The 15,635-nt window shown below is 52.6% G+C and overlaps 6 protein-coding genes across 6 annotated transcripts; 1 reads left to right on the top strand and 5 right to left on the bottom strand.

Annotated features, from left to right (window-relative positions):
- Positions 1-2,052: 2,052 nt before the first annotated feature.
- ISF_01592 (hypothetical protein) lies at positions 2,053-2,970 on the bottom strand (the record flags this gene model as incomplete). Its single annotated transcript, XM_018845199.1, has 1 exon — positions 2,053-2,970. One exon carries the CDS (start codon positions 2,968-2,970, stop codon positions 2,053-2,055), a length of 918 nt encoding a protein of 305 aa, XP_018707965.1.
- Positions 2,971-4,314: 1,344 nt separating this feature from the next.
- Positions 4,315-5,762, top strand: ISF_01591 (gtp1/obg; the record flags this gene model as incomplete). The annotated part of the gene is made up of 5 exons (XM_018845198.1): positions 4,315-4,426; positions 4,499-4,513; positions 4,566-4,590; positions 4,650-5,081; positions 5,177-5,762. The coding sequence occupies 5 exons, from the start codon at positions 4,315-4,317 to the stop codon at positions 5,760-5,762; spliced, it is 1,170 nt and encodes a 389-aa protein (XP_018707964.1).
- A 507-nt stretch (positions 5,763-6,269) lies between these two features.
- ISF_01590 (Spo12) lies at positions 6,270-6,925 on the bottom strand (the record flags this gene model as incomplete). The annotated part of the gene is made up of 2 exons (XM_018845197.1): positions 6,270-6,360; positions 6,420-6,925. 2 exons carry the CDS (start codon positions 6,923-6,925, stop codon positions 6,270-6,272), a joined length of 597 nt encoding a protein of 198 aa, XP_018707963.1.
- A 1,659-nt stretch (positions 6,926-8,584) lies between these two features.
- Positions 8,585-10,148, bottom strand: ISF_01589 (Acyl-CoA dehydrogenase/oxidase; the record flags this gene model as incomplete). The annotated part of the gene is made up of 4 exons (XM_018845196.1): positions 8,585-9,094; positions 9,175-9,919; positions 9,984-10,060; positions 10,125-10,148. The coding sequence occupies 4 exons, from the start codon at positions 10,146-10,148 to the stop codon at positions 8,585-8,587; spliced, it is 1,356 nt and encodes a 451-aa protein (XP_018707962.1).
- A 1,112-nt stretch (positions 10,149-11,260) lies between these two features.
- Positions 11,261-12,279, bottom strand: ISF_01588 (Small GTPase superfamily, Rab type; the record flags this gene model as incomplete). Its single annotated transcript, XM_018845195.1, has 7 exons — positions 11,261-11,370; positions 11,429-11,531; positions 11,582-11,626; positions 11,690-11,869; positions 11,934-12,029; positions 12,107-12,160; positions 12,250-12,279. 7 exons carry the CDS (start codon positions 12,277-12,279, stop codon positions 11,261-11,263), a joined length of 618 nt encoding a protein of 205 aa, XP_018707961.1.
- Positions 12,280-13,139: 860 nt separating this feature from the next.
- Positions 13,140-14,421, bottom strand: ISF_01587 (ankyrin domain protein; the record flags this gene model as incomplete). Its single annotated transcript, XM_018845194.1, has 4 exons — positions 13,140-13,274; positions 13,370-13,416; positions 13,491-13,915; positions 14,282-14,421. The coding sequence occupies 4 exons, from the start codon at positions 14,419-14,421 to the stop codon at positions 13,140-13,142; spliced, it is 747 nt and encodes a 248-aa protein (XP_018707960.1).
- Positions 14,422-15,635: the final 1,214 nt, after the last annotated feature.

The following is a 15,635-nucleotide window of genomic DNA, read 5'->3' as shown; positions in this document are numbered from 1 at the left end:
CAAAGTGTTGCGCCGCAGAATGTTCTGCCGAAACCTCTGTGGACTGCATTTTGCTTGAATTTTGCAGTTCACGTATCCCATGTACTTTGCGTCGCTTCATCTTGTGTGCACGAGACTAAGGATGTAGACGAGAGACGAGAAACATGAGGATGGCTGCCTATTAATTAACTTGTAGCCGGCGTTTGTTTACTGGACCAGAGCTTTTACTACCTACCCTGGCAACGTTCAATTCACGCTTTTTCTGTGTTACTACCCGTAGGACCGTGAACTTTAACTTCTGTAGAAATTTGATTCTTTTTTTTTTTTTAAACAGAAACAGCAGCGTGGCATTATGGCGACGCATTGCTGCTTTCTTTATCCAGTAACACTGCTCAGCCCTTCCGAAGAATCATCCAAAAAATTTAGAGCCGTGTCTTTTCTCAGTCTTTACACAAGTACAACAAATTAAATCAATTGATTTTGTCTCCGTTTTTGTACTCTATACTACGCAAGATTGATTGTAGGGCCACCGTGAATCTTGCGTACTCTTCCACATGCAATCATGGCCTCGCCTCGGAAGGCTGCCCAGGAGAACACTTCATTAAAGCACGGATCGGTATCTGGCAAGGGCAAAAATCAATGACCAGGTAGACTCATGGCCGAGAGTGGATAGTGTCAATCAGTCTTATACTTCATGCTTGTCGGGTAGCCAGATGCGGGTCGGGGCTCGAAAACTACATAACATCATCAGATGCACCCGGCCAATTTTCTCTGCTCTTCTTGCCTTTAATCGCTGCGCAGCTCCCATAAAAAGCTTGTTCATCTATCATGACTTCATTTAAGCCCTCTCTCGCTTCAGCGGGTGCGAGCGCTAGATGTACTCGGTTGCTCAGATCGAAAGCCGTCTTACACTGATGCGCACTTCCGCGTTTCAAAACGCCAAGAAGCCGTGCGTCCTTGTCGTCGCAGGAAACTCAATAAGTGCGGGGTTGAAGCGGGAGGTGATAACTTGATTCAGGAGCTTGCGCTTCACGTGGTGGTCAACCCTTTGACTTGTGGCACGCAGATTGGCATCTTCATATGGTGTGTGCATGCCTTCAATCGAGGCCCAATCAAGATTCCGGCATCACCTGCTTCCATTTCGTGGACACCGTCACCATGAAGCCAAAGGACTTGGCAGGCTGACTGTACAATGAGTACCGAGACATCTACATCACTACTTGCATCGTAGCTGCGAGTCGCCAAGCCAGAGATCCGAATCCATTCCGCGAGCCACGATGGAGGGCTGAGCTTGTCACTGACAGGAGATCAGGTGCGTGGCTCCATTCTTTGAGCTTCTATTCTTTTTAATTTCGAATTAGAAAGATGTATAACTCAGAGTTCTCACCCCTCATGGTCCTCGAATGGCACATAGTATTCCCATATTGAACTGCACTCATATTCGCCTTGCTATGCCACTGCAGTTTCTTTAGGGGAGGCTCAACGAGCACTAACAAGTACATTTGCCAACGCCTTTCAAGACTTAGTTCCGCGTTGACACACGGCGTAAGGATGTGCAACCACATTGTCTATGATTTCGAGGAGTGTGGTCATGTCGGTGGTGAAGTCGTCGACTATTGCCCGGCCGCCATAGCAGCCAAACGTCGTTGTGAACGACGGGATGCTTACCTTATTTTTGGAGGTAATATGCTCGGGAAGTGCCATCGGTGCCTTCTGCCCTCGCCTCCCCTCTCAGAGTACTGAAGGAGGCGTAGCACGGCCATCAGACCAAGAATTGTACGATTAGTCCGAAAGAGCGATGGATGGAATTGAGCTCGAGGCTAGTTTTCTGTACATGTATTTTTCCCCTACCAGGTATCTAACCTATCCCTTCGATAGTCAAGATAGTTAGCTAAGATACCTAAAATATATAAAATAGCTAAGATATATAAAGCACCTAAGAGATATATGATACCTAAGATACATGTTGCCACCCACTGTATTATAGAAATATCGCAAGATCGATACAGGACTATTCCAATATCTTCACAGTCGGGCGGGTATTAGATCCCGGGATCTTGGATTGTGGATGCCCTAAGAGTAGAAATACAAGGCGTCTTCGTCTAATCTATCCTGCACCCACTGCGGCCAGGCATTAAACTTGCGATAATCGTAGGTGATCCAGCGATTCATGCACACAAGCCAGTAGTACCAAGGCTCGGTACACTTGCCATCCTCCTTTGCCCGGGCACTCGCGCCTTTGCTTCCCCGCACCGACGCATCCACCTTCTTCTTGGAGTCATCGTTGATCTTGACACTCGCCTTGCGCAAGAACGCCATCGCCATCATCAGGGCGACCCAGTGCGTGGCGAGCAAGACATTCACCTGGTTGGTCATGTCGATGATGCGCTGAAACTGGTCAAACGGCAGGCCCTGCCACCAGATGAAGTGGCCCATGACGCTCGTGTACACCTTGAACGCGTCCGTCCGGGCGTGCGCCACGATGCTCTCCAGGTTGGCGAGATACGCCAGCTGCAGGCCGTCCGCACAGGTGAACCGGATCATCTCCAGAGACGTCTCCCCCGCGTCGAGCCACGGCTTGTCGAGGGGCGGCACCGCCTGGAGGTACCTGCGCATCGTCTCGATGGAGTCCTTGGGCTCGAGGTTCTGGAACAGCGGCGGGAAGCCGAGCCGGATCATCTCCCCGCGCAGCGACGCGGAGCCGCGCGTAAGCGTCATGAAGTCTTGGATGCCGTCGCCGAGGTACTGCGACTGGCCCATGAGCAGGTAGCAGGACGCGACCAGCGCGCTGCCCTGGTCAAAGGACATGATGGACTGCCCGTAGTGCCGGGAATCGGTCTGCGGCTTCCGGTCTCCGGCAATCTTGGCGGACTTTCTAGGTTTTGGATTTTTGCTTTCCTTCGGCGCTGCGATATTGGCTGACGGTTCAGGCTCTTGAAAGGATGCGATGACTTTTCGGAATAGCTGAATGGCCTTGCAGCGATACGCCATGGCGGGCACAGAGAGGCTTGAATTGGTGCCGCCATTGGCTTCCAAATCGGCAGCAGCGAAGCCAAGAATGGCATATAGGAGGAAATTATGCTGTTGACACATTGTAAGGTCAAGTTCACAAACTCGGGCATTGACGGTATGCTCACGTGGTGGGAGAGGCAGAGGACATCTTGTTTCCAGACTTGCTCGTTGCCTAGGGGATAGACCGGACGGCACTGCAGAAGGAAGTGCTGAAAGAAGTGCATGTCCAGCATTGTAAATCTTGGCACTTGGTCGGGCTGGATTGTCAGTCGTACATTACAACTTTGGAAGGGAAAGTTGGCCTACCGCTGTGTATAGACAGGCTTGGGGCGGATACTCGCACGTGTAGCCAGACTTGAGACAATTGCGACATGCTGGCCGTTCTTCTTTACACTGAAATGTTGTGAATGTTTCTCCTTTAAGAATATTATGTAGAAATCTCACCTTGATACGTCTTCGCTTGCAATTAAAACAGCCAGTGCGCGTCTTGCGGTGACGAGGCCTGTCATGGGTCTTCGTCGTCACTGGCTGAGTGTCATTGCTAGAACTGGTTGTTCGCGGTGATACGACTGCCGAGTCATTTCTTGAAATATTCCCTTGGAAGATTGGAAAGGTCATGTCCATAGAGCAACCGCAGCACGACGGCGGTAGTAGCACAATCGATATCTCAGATTGGCCGTTCCTTGGCGGCGGGTTCCAGCAAGTCGACGCCTCAGTGGGAAGTGTATGGCAGACAGCGGTAGCTGAGCCCAAAAGCCGTTGTTAAGTTGATGATTTCTCAATCTGCTGAACATTGCATGGCCTTCCAGAGAAGAAAATGTTTTTGTCAAATTGTGACTCAGGCGTGAGCCCTGTCCAGAAGAGATGAATGGAGGTTCTAGGTGCAAGGCTGATTTAGACCCCTGTCGGGGGCCCTGAAGACAAGCTGTTTAGCGGATGTGGCGCCTGTGACGCAGGAGGTTTAGCGGCGGTTACCTTTCGGAATGGGCACGAAGCTGGGAGTGAAGAAGCACAATTTGCCGTCTTCAATTAAGTTCATTGAAATGTAGTCAGAATACTTTATGTTTTATAACCAAGAGAGCTGCAATTTGTGGTATTTACTTTTTCTAATTCTACATACAACAATAATGACATTGTTTAAGTCCACGACCTGCAAGAAAGGAAGGCGGTGAAGCCATTCTGTACACCAAAATCCCCCGCCAAATATTCTGCCAACATCCCCCACCTTGAGCCGCGCGACGACAACTTTTTGATAATCGCACGATACGAGTCGACTAGGGAGATTGAAGACGGCAAGTCCGTCTATAAAAAAGGGGATTCAAGATGGTCAATATTACGGATAAGATCAAGGAGTATGGCGCGCCCCGGGCCCCGGTTGGCGAATTCACGGCTGACATCGGTTGCAGGATTGAGGATGAGATGAAGAGGACACAAAGTAAGTGATCATAATCGACGACATATAACACACGCCTCAAATCCTGGATGTTTCACTAATACTATTCATTAGAAAACAAGGCCACAGGTCTGTGATCTCCCGAGGACCGCTACCATCGCGACACTAACGCATCGCACAGAATATCATCTTGGTCTATTAAAAGGGTACACACCCCTCCCTAACCCCTCTCACGACCCGTGACATGCTCCTAACACACATTCAGTAAACTCGCTCGGCTCCGCGCGCAACTTCTCGAGCCCGGACCCGGCAGCGGCGGCGGTCCCGGCGCCGGCTTCGACGTCAGCAAGTCGGGCGACGCGCGCATCGCGCTCGTCGGCTTCCCGTCGGTCGGCAAGTCGACCTTCCTGTCCAAGGTGACCAAGACCAAGTCCGAGGCCGCGTCGTACGCTTTCACGACGCTGACCGCCATCCCCGGCGTCCTCGAGTACGGAGGCGCCGAGATCCAGCTGCTCGACCTGCCCGGCATCATCGAGGGCGCCGCGGAGGGCAAGGGGCGCGGTCGCCAGGTCATCTCCGCCGCCAAGACGAGCGACCTCATCCTCATGGTCCTCGACGCCACCAAGCGCGCCGAGCAGCGCGCCCTCCTCGAGGCGGAACTCGAGGCCGTCGGCATCCGGCTGAACCGAAGTCCTCCGTACGCAACAAGCCTCTCCCCCTTCCCCGTCTCCGGCACACAAAACAGAACAACCCCCTCTCTTTCTGCGCTCCGTCACTAACACGCGCGTTTAGCAACATCTACCTCAAGGTCAAAAAGGCCGGCGGCATGAAGATCACGTTCCAGTCACCCCCCAAGAAGCTCGACGAGAAGATGCTGTACAACATCCTGCGCGACTACAAGATCCTCAACTGCGAGGTGCTCGTGCGCGACGACGAGGCCACCGTCGACGACTTCATCGACGTCATCATGAAGGACCACCGCAAGTACATCAACTGCCTGTACGTGTACAACAAGATCGACAGCGTGTCGCTCGACTTCCTCGACTCGCTCGCGCGCGAGCCCAACACGGTCGTCATGAGCTGCGAGCTCGACCTCGGCGTCCAGGACGTCATCGACCGCTGCTGGCAGGAGCTGCGCCTCATCCGCATCTACACCAAGCGCAAGGGCATCGAGCCCAACTTTGGCGAGGCGCTCATCGTGCGCAGCAACAGCTCCATCGAGGACGTCTGCGACCGCATCCACAGGAACATGAAGGACACGTTCAAGTACGCTCTCGTATGGGGCGCCAGCGCGCGGCACATCCCGCAGCGCGTAGGCCTCGGCCACATGGTGAGCGATGAGGACGTGGTGTATATTGTCAGCGGGTGGAAAGCATAGATAATATAAGTCAATAAAAGGATACTTTGTATAGGTTGTCTTGGGGCAGGAGAAAGTCGTAATGCAATAGATGTAAGAATGTAGCATTGTTCTCAATCTGACGTTATGAACAAAAGAAATAAATAATCCGCATCTTCCGTGATAGCCAAATTCCAACCCCGTAATAACCGTGTACACCATTCATTACTTTCCAAAGCGTCCGCACATGGCGTCAACGAAATAAAAAGAATCCTAAACGCCCAAGTCTAAAGTCGCATCCACGCCGCCGCCACTGGCTGAAGAAGAACATGGTCTTGGACTCTACAGCCAGCCAGCATGCATTTTTCGGGCGGCGACTGGACGTTGAAACGTCAAAGCAATGTAATTCCGCGTCGCATCAAACCCAAGGACGTAACAGGCAAGAAGGAACCAAACGAAACCCGACAATGCCAAAAGAAAGAATCATTTTATATGTACACAGGATAGCAGTACGTGCATCCTGGATATGGTTCGCTTTGTTCTTGCAATTTATTCCTTGGGGATGGACTTGCTGCCAAAGAGGTTGTCGGCGCTGAGCTTCTTAGCGCTGGCCTGGGCAAAGAGCGACTTCGGCTTGGCTCTGTGCAAAAGCGCGTTAGCAATGGCAAATTGAGGTACGGCACCGAGACTGCAGCTTACTTGTTGACTTGCTTGTTCCGGAGAGCGCTGATCTTGGCCGAGCAGGGGCTCATGATGTTGTCCGAGGGCGAGACGTATTGCTTGGTACTAAAAACCATCAGGGCCTTGTTAGTGGGCAATCGCGGCAGGACGGTGATGGACGGCGCAGGAGAGGGAGCAGAACAAGAAGCAGAAGAAGCAGAATCAGAAACCAACGACGGGCAAGGAGAAGAAGAAGAAGAAGAAGTAGAACAAGACGAGGCATCTGAAGAATTGGCAGTGTTTTTGGCGACGGCCGCGGGACGAGAAGACGTCACGGGCGGCGTGCTGGGCACCTTGCGAAAGGACGCAGAGGATGCTTTGCGAGAGACGACGTACGGTTCCTGGGCCATTTTGCTCTGGAAGATTTGGCGGTGGTAGTCCATGCTCTTGACATCCTTGCACTGGGCGGTCTGCTGCTGCTGCTGCTGCTGCTGCTGCTCCATGGAGGCGTTGACGTCCTTGTCGCCGAGAACGTGGGAAGACATGGCGATCGAGTCGGGTGGTGATGCAAGGCGAATATTGTTGTATTTCCTGAAGGCTGATGCGGACTGGCAGCGGTGTTGTGTAGCAGCAGTGGATGGATGGATGAGAGTTGAAGGAGACAGAAAAAAACCGAAGAGCAGAGGCAGGCACGGCAAGACCCAAAGGTGGTAGGTATGCGGGCAGCCCTTTTTTTGTGTGGAGAGTGGTGGTCCGGTCCCGTCTTCTAGGAGGTTGCCTTTTCCAGTGAAACACTCTTTTTGATTACAATACCAATTCAACAGGATGCTTCCTCTTCTTGTTCTTTTTTTGGAGAAGTGAGAGAAATGAATCTGCCTGTGTGGTAAAGTAAGCTTCAATCGTGCAGGATGGGAACAACGGTCGTTGTCTTTATATCTGGGTGTGTGTGTGCGTGGCAACAACAACAAAAAAACAACATCAAATAGGACGTATAACAAGAAAAAGGGTTGGCGTAGGAGGACAGCTTCTTTGATCTGTGGTAGTCTGTACTTGCAGCTGCCGTTCACGGTGCGCCAGCAGAGCAAGTAAGAAAAAAATGGTTGGCCAAAGTAAACTTGGGTCACGGTCGACCGGGCAACGGGGGTAACGGGTACCTGGACGGGAATGCTGGCAGTGGAGTCCCTGTGGCGGCTTGTGGGGGTGGTTAGTGGCTGATGGTTGTCATCAATGGATTCAGTTCCAGATGTTCCAGATACCCTGGACAAGCAACGGGATGACAGGGTCACAAGGTTTTGTTTCCGTCTAAACATGCATCGCATAAAAACAGATGAAAGGCTTTCAACAGCTCTTTCTCTGACCTTGCTTAGCGTATCTGCTAGGTAAGTGCCGAAGTCTGCTTGTCGCTGACGAATCAACATACTACTACCAAGTCTATCCTGTGGCTATTATAAGCCGCAACTTAATATTACCATGTACAAGGTACATGTCACTCACGGGATGCAAACAAATAGCGACCGACATATCGACGAAACCCTGCTCATAGTTTGTGACTCACGATGCGAGTTCACCCCAGAAACCGTGTTCCCCAACGCCATCTTGCGTCTAGCTGGGATGCACCGCATGAATCTGATATGTTGCACAGGCCAGCCAGCAATCACGGACGACCCGACAACAGACGATGCACAGCAGGCGGGCTTGCTGCCGGCCGCGTACACGGCCGGCTTTTAGCCTCATAGATCAGGTTGCAGTGCTATGCGGTGCTTCATCAATATGCATGAATCCTATCATTATTCATGTTTTGCTTGATTCATCTCTTTGCCGATCCCGTGTCCGAGATGGGTTGCCCGCACGCGCCACGAATTGACTGCCGTCCACCACGACAAAACGACCATGGCCGTTCATCACAACAGTTACCTGCTAGGACTATCACTGCGATACACAAGCAATGTAGCGTTCAACGGACACAGTTCCTCCGACAGCTCATTCTATAGGCCGCCACAAATAAGGAAGCCCCCGTATCCAGTCGCGTTACCGATATGACCATCGGTACTAAGGGGGCTGATGAGTGTTTGCTCGTCAAGTTGCACAGCAAGCTATTTAATTTCACATCACGGTGTAGTTACTCATAGGACAGATCGTTGTTACAATTTCATTCAATAGATTCCTTTTACATGCGCAGTCACAGCGACGCACACGCACGCCCCTCACAGCTTGGCGTGCTTAATCTGCGAGCCAATCTCCTTCTTCTGCACGCCGTAGCGCTGGAGCAGCTCCTTGGACTTGGCCTGCTGCCACTTGATCTTGTCCGTCGCCTGCTTGCCGCGCTTGTTCTCGTTGCGGCCCATCTGCTGCAGATGCACCTCGTCCGGCCCGTCCGCGAAGCGCAGCGTGCGGATGCCCGCCCACATGTTGGCCAGCGGCGTGTCCTGCGAGATGCCCGCGCCACCAAACGACTGCACCGCGCGGTCGATGACGGTCAGCGCCGTCTGCGGGATCAGCACCTTGGCCTGTGCGATCTCGGTCAGCGCCCGCTTCGGGCCCTGCTCGTCCATCTTGACGGCCGCGTTGAGCACGATGAGGCGCGCCGCGTCAATCTCGATGCGCGACTTGGCGATCCACTCCAGGATGACGCCGTGCTCGCGCAGGAACTTGCCAAAGGGCTTCTTGCGCTCGTCGTTGACGCGCATCAGCATCCAGTCGAGGGCGACTTCAGACTGTAGCGGGAGTTAGCATCTGCGGCATCGGGGTTCGTGCATCCGTGCAGCGGAGAAGGGGGGTGGTTGGGTGAACTTACAGCGCCAATGGAACGCATGGCGTGATGGATGCGGCCGGGACCCAGACGGCCCTGGATAATCTCGAAGCCGCGGCCCTCGCCCAGAACCATGTTGCTGACGGGCACGCGGACGTTGGTAAAGGTAATCTGGCCGTGGCCGTGGGGCGCATCATCGTAGCCGTAGACCTTGAGCATGCGCTCAATCTTGACGCCCGGGGTGCCGGCGGGCACGAGAACAACCGACTGCTGGCGGTAGACATCCTTGTTCTTGGCGTCCGTCTTGCCCATAACAATGTAAAGCTTGCAGCGGGGGTCGCCGGCGCCGCTGGACCACCACTTGGCACCGTTGAGCACGTACTCGTTGCCCTCGCGGCGAATGTCCATCTGGATGTTGGTGGCGTCGGAGGAGGCGATGTCGGGCTCCGTCATGAGGAAGGCAGAGCGGATCTGGCCGGCCATGAGCGGCACCAGCCACTCCTTCTTCTGCGCGTCGTTGCCGTACTTGGCCAGGACCTCCATGTTGCCCGTGTCCGGGGCGGCGCAGTTGCACGCCTCGGAGGCGCTGCGCGAGCGGCCGAGCCACTCGGCCATGAGGCCGTACTCGAGGTTGGTCCAGCCCGGCGACTCCTTGTAGTGGCCCTTGGGCAGGAACATGTTCCACAGGCCGAGCTTCTGCGCCTTCTCCTTGAGATCATCGATGATGGCGGGGTGGTTCTCCCAGCGGGCGTCGCCCTCGCCGATCTGGGCTTCGAGGACGGCATCGGCGCTGAGAAGGGGATCAGTAGGCGAATAGGCACCACGCAGAGAGGACGGCAGGACGAAGGGCTTACGGGATACACTCCTCCTCGACAAACTTGGCGACAACGTCAATCGTCTTCTTGGCCTGGTCGCTCACCAGGTGGGAGACCTGGAATATGTGTCAGTCCGCTTTTTCATGATTGACGCTGGGGCACCGGGATAGGCGGACATACAATGGCGGGAATCTTGTGCGACATGATGAGACTGGTGATGGGCGATGACAGGAAGGACTCTTTTTCCAGCATTCGAATATAGTAATATAGTTACGAGGACCTGGTGCTTTTCTCTCGTCTACTATCTCAGGAGAAGAGGGAAAAACAAAAGGGCCAGGATGAAGATGCCAAAGAGTATGAGGGAGGAGATAAATAAAAATGGCGGAAACGGGGATTACGGGCGCGGGGGGGACGGCAAGTTGAAGTACGAAACTAGCAACGACGAGGGCTTAGCTTCTGTGGAGGATGTAAGATTATAACTAATTGATGATCGATTGGAAAAGGAACCGGCGATGGATACCAGGGTAGTGTGTCCAAGAAGAGATGAAAGGGAAGACGGGGGAAGGGCAAGTTGAAGGTGACATGAGTTGAGGTGCAGGACCGGAGTTTTGGCACAAACGACCGATCGCAGAACGGAGCCGAGGCTCTGGGGAAGCTTTGGCGGGCGCTGATTAGCTGGTCTGGGCGGAAGCGGCCCCAGCCTCGGACGGGCGGTTGGTGGAACGAAACTGGTTACCGGGAAAAAAGCCCGTTTTCTTTCTTTGCTGGAATTAACGGGTGAAGCTAGTTAGTTATGAGGGGCTTCTCGAGTTGTTCATTTGTCGCTGATGCGCATGAATCCCACGAATGACAGGTCGTGGGGAAGCTTGACTCCGTGGACTTGGTGACGGCCCCTCGGCTACGGGGGTGCGACCTCGGTATGTCTGTATATTGTAGTTAGAGCTTGGGAGCTTACCTCACAATTTAGTAAATTGGCTTGATGCTGGTAGGACATTTATGAACTAGTCAGTGGCCTGATGTATCCAGCTACTTCCGCTTCCTGTCAAACATCAGCTCATAACTTGCACCATACACTACCCATCCATGGTCGACGCACAGTACATCCATCAGCAAGTATAATTTCAAAGTCAATATCAATACTCCCAGTTCGAGATATTCTACATAAAAAAAGGACGGCGCGAACAATCAAACCCAGTGACGGGGTATAACACGTCTCTTCCTCCATCGTCTCCCCTCCACCAGCGGTCTATTTCGGGATCCACCACATTAGAAGTAGGTGGCCCTTTGAAGCGGAAAAGCATTAGTCGGAGCGTCTCTTAACAAGCACAGCCGTCGCGGTCGTTCTCGATGTGGATGTTGATCGGATCGTCAAAGTCGCCGCTGAATTCTTCCGACTCTTCCTGCGCGAGGGCGTTCCGGGCAATGACTGTTCCATTCTATTAGCAACTTCATCTCCTCCCATTCGTATATAATTGGCCACTAACCCTCAAAAGCCTGGTCGACATTGATGGCCTCCTTGGCACTCGTCTCAAAGTAGGGAATGTCGCCCTTGGATTGGCAAAAGGTCATGGCGCGCTTGTTGGAAATCTGTACAAGTTAGCAACACGCGCATATACAGGATCTGCAGATACCCTCACCACTCGTTTGCTCTCGTCGACGTCAATCTTGTTGCCAATGACAACCTGCGCACACTAATTAGCCTACTCGTCACTCAAGAGTGGCGCAAGCGCTCGGAGACCACATACGAAGGGAAAGTTGGGGGGATCGCGGGGCGAGGCCTGGATCAGGAACTCATCGCGCCAGCTGTCGAGAGCTTCAAAGCTCTTTGCGTTGTTGACATCGTAGACGAGGACGCAGCAGTCGGCACCGCGGTAAAAGGCCACGCCGAGCGACTGGAAGCGTTCTTGACCGGCGGTATCCCAAAGCTGCCACATGTTAGCCCGTGTGTTGGTATAGTATGCCCAAAAGAGAGAATTTCCGCAGCCGTACCTGCATGGTGACTTGTCTATCGTCAACCAGGACTTCCTTTGTCGAAAAATCGGCTCCAATGGTGGCTTTGTAACTGGCGCTGAACTCTTTGTCGACCTGTGGCACATGGGTGTGTTAGCCTCGTCTTCTATAGACGGATCAATCACCCATAGGATCCTCAAGGATTTTCGTACGTATTGCTTCATCAAGCTGGTCTTGCCGACACCGCTGTCTCCAAGGATGATAACCTAAACGAGTCCCCGTCAGCACGCCGTTGGGCTCCCTCCCGGGCTATAGACCGGGCTGCCATGGTCGGAAACACTGAAGCGTGTCGCACCTTGAGAAGCACCTTCTTGCGTGAAGACATGTTGGGCGCGGTCGGGCGTTTGAGTCGCGTGGTGTGTTGTCAATGACGTGATGCCTTCAGAGGGCGCCGAGCCGGGACGGACTTGGGTGGTCGGTGAGCAGTCGCGTATGCGGTTCTCTATGCCCCTCGAGAACCTGTCACTAGGATAAGGGAGTCGTGGTCGAGGAGTGAGGTATAGACCGTTGCACCTGCGAGGAGAATGTCGTCGCAAGCCGCACGTTGAGATGGAAAGGCAATGGTAGGTAAAGAGGACCAAGATGGTTTAGATTAATCAGGATGACGGTGGTGCGGGTGGGTGCGGGCAGGCTGCAGCGGCGCTAATAATACAGGAGCTGGGACAGGCCGGATGCATAACCGTCCAGCGTTCAGGTTGCAGGAGGCGAGCACAGTATGGTGACGATTAAGTGGAGAAAAAAAAGAGGAGGTCTAAAAACAGTAGAAGTATTTCTCTAAATTATAAATATATGTATTATATCTATAAAGAATAGTATTTATGAATTTTATTGCTTATTTCTTTAAGCCTGATATTATTTAGGAATTCCGTTTCAAGGAGCCTGTGGATACCTATTCGACAGCGTGACTAAGAAGCCAGGTCGATAGGGCGCTTGCCGTTGCCATCTTTGACCTCCACATCGGCTCCATGAACCATCTGTCGTGTACAGCAAAACGGTGGAACCACCTTCTTGCTGGTAGTTTATTAGGCTTGTGTCAACACCATCAAGGCAGCGGCGGCGCCAACAGCGCCATAAACCGCTGCCTAGTGCAAAGGCGCGGCTTCCTTGACCACTCCTGCAGCGTAGCTCTCCTCCTGCGATGTAGCCGAAAGGTAGCTGGCCAGTCGTGACCCCCAGTAGTCGACATCAAGCGTGTCCACCCCTGAGACTGTGGCGGTCATAGAGCGCTGACACTGGCAGCATGGCGACGTCGCTGGTGACGAGATCCGCAGCCAGCTTGGCGAGCACGATGTCTTCCTCCGTATCTACATAGATGCGTGGCTATGCAGTGCAGCAGCGTCCAGTCTTCGGTAGAGCAGACCAGAGGACCCGCGGCGTGTCTTAATAGCAAGTTCGCAGTCTCGGCCACGGCGTACGGTTGATAGATAGCTCTTGACGGCGCGACAGCGCACAGGAGCGGAGTCTAGCCGTTGTTGTTAACGCAGTTGACATCGGCGCCAGCCGAGAGCAGATATTGAACGATGTCGTACTTCTTACCTGCGGCCGCGCAATGAAGAAGCGTTTCTCCGCTGCTATTTTCCAAGTTGATGACGGAAACGTCTGTGTCTGGAGGCAGCTTACTAGCCAGAAGGCTGAAGATTCGCATGTTTGAGCCAGAGGCAGCGTAGTGCAGCGAGGTGTTATTTTCCGTGTCTCTCTCGAGCACGCTGGCACCGTGATCCAGCAAAACTCGAATGCCCTTCTCGTGGAGGTGGCACTCTGGGCCGTTGTTGACGTAGACGGGGCCACCGAGATGATGCAGCGCTGTGGCTTTCTTGTTGAGTCCGCGCCCGTTGGGGTCGGCGCCAGCGTCGATAAGCAAGTGTATAATTTGCTGTTGGTGGGTGTAGTCAAGGCCGCGGGGCCCTTCATAAGGAGTATCCAGGTTGTCGGGAGGAAAGGTAGCAGTGGTGCTCAGAGCCCTATTCAAGGAATAGGCCGAAAAGGTAAACCGCTCTAAAACGAGGTAAACAATGTCGCACGCCAATAGGAGGCTGCGTCGCACAAGATCAAATATCTGAAATCAGTGGGCAGTGTCTAGGCTATCATCGGGGCAGCATGACATAATATCCTCGATGATATTTGCTTTGCCTGCCGCTGCAACTTTTAGAAGCAGAGAGCGATGTATCCAAGGATTTTCATCGTCTTCGAGCCGGGCGTATTGACGCAATCTATGAAACAGGAAGCTGTTGTCTGCTTAAATGGCCGCATCCATGGGTGAGATCTCGGGATGGGAGAAGCCGTTCGTTTCCCACGAGCTAGCACCAGCTTCCAAAAGGATATCTAACGTCATATCGTCGCAGTTTACGGCCAGCTGGAGCGCAGAGCCGAATTGGGCATCACAATAGTTGATGTACGGTTCCCCAGCGGCGACGTGCTCTCTCAGCTTAGGCACGTCATCGTCGTAGACAGCGAGCAATTGCTGCATCTTAGCATGATAAAGCTCAGCCTCAGCCTTTTAAAAGCTCAGACCCAAGCATATATATATGGATCGAAGCATCGTCTCCTGTTTCGCCACTTTCAGCTAAAGAGATCTGAATGCGGACCACACACATTCTAGAATCCATCCACTAAGCAAAGCTAAACTATCACACAGTATAAACAGAGCTGTGTCTTCCCGCCTAGACCAGCTGACTACTATACTGACTACTGTACTAACTACTATACTAACTACTATACTAACTATTAGGTTATAATGGACTACACGGATTTGCTTTCGTCGCACCGCATACCGCTTTTCGGTTAGTTCGACGATTCTAGCATTAGCCTGAACCTTGGAATGTAATATTGTGTCGTAAACCATTGTTTCATGTAATTGATAAGGGTTATCACTGCGAGAGATAGGTATGTGGAGGACTACCATCGAGTGTCAGCTCAGAGAGACTTCCTCTAGCATAACTCAACAACAGCCATATTCATTCTCTAGCAGAGAGTCAATTCAATAACGCCTGTATATTCTGTCTACAGAAGGATCAAGTTTAGAGCCAGCTAACGTGCATCATCAGATACCAATACAATACATTCCACATTCCCTCACCCAGGCTAGCAACAACACCAAGATGCGGGCCACGATCATTATAGCGACTACTAGCGCCCTACTTGGTGCAGACGCCTGTTTTATTACTTGCACGGACGGTAGCGTTCACAACGTCGGCGCCCCAATTGACATAAAATGCCCTGGATACCAGCAGTATATCAAAGCTGCCCCTGGATATGCGGACATTGTCTACTTCGACGGACGCCCAAGTTCGTGTGTGGACAGCGAAGGTTTTAGTTTGCAGCACATCTCTCAAAATGTTATTGGGTGTGGTAACGGCGCGCAAGGTCGCTGTTGTGGCGGAAACCGCTGCAGCTAGAGGCAGGCTACGTTCGGAGGGCAAGTGTACCTCAATCGAAATACTGTTATATAGATAGCACTTTGATTTATATGCGGCCCTCTGGCGGAGCTGGCAGGCAAACGTGGGCGAGGACCGTTTTGTTTTATTTTTTTGTGGTTGCTACAGCTAAGCTCTGCTTGCTGTCAATAGTTCGGATCTTCTCGTACGGCTTCAACAGCCTTTAAATACTAGGCTTTGCTTACCGCATATTTTCTTGCGCCCAACAAGTAAAAGTGCTGTGTCAGGCGCTACAGCTAACCAAGAC

Source organism: Cordyceps fumosorosea (genome assembly GCF_001636725.1).
Source record: "Cordyceps fumosorosea ARSEF 2679 chromosome Unknown scaffold_2, whole genome shotgun sequence".
NCBI classification, from domain to species: domain Eukaryota; kingdom Fungi; phylum Ascomycota; class Sordariomycetes; order Hypocreales; family Cordycipitaceae; genus Cordyceps; species Cordyceps fumosorosea.
Note: the sequence above shows the minus strand (reverse complement) of the source record. Positions and strands in the feature narration are given on the sequence as shown.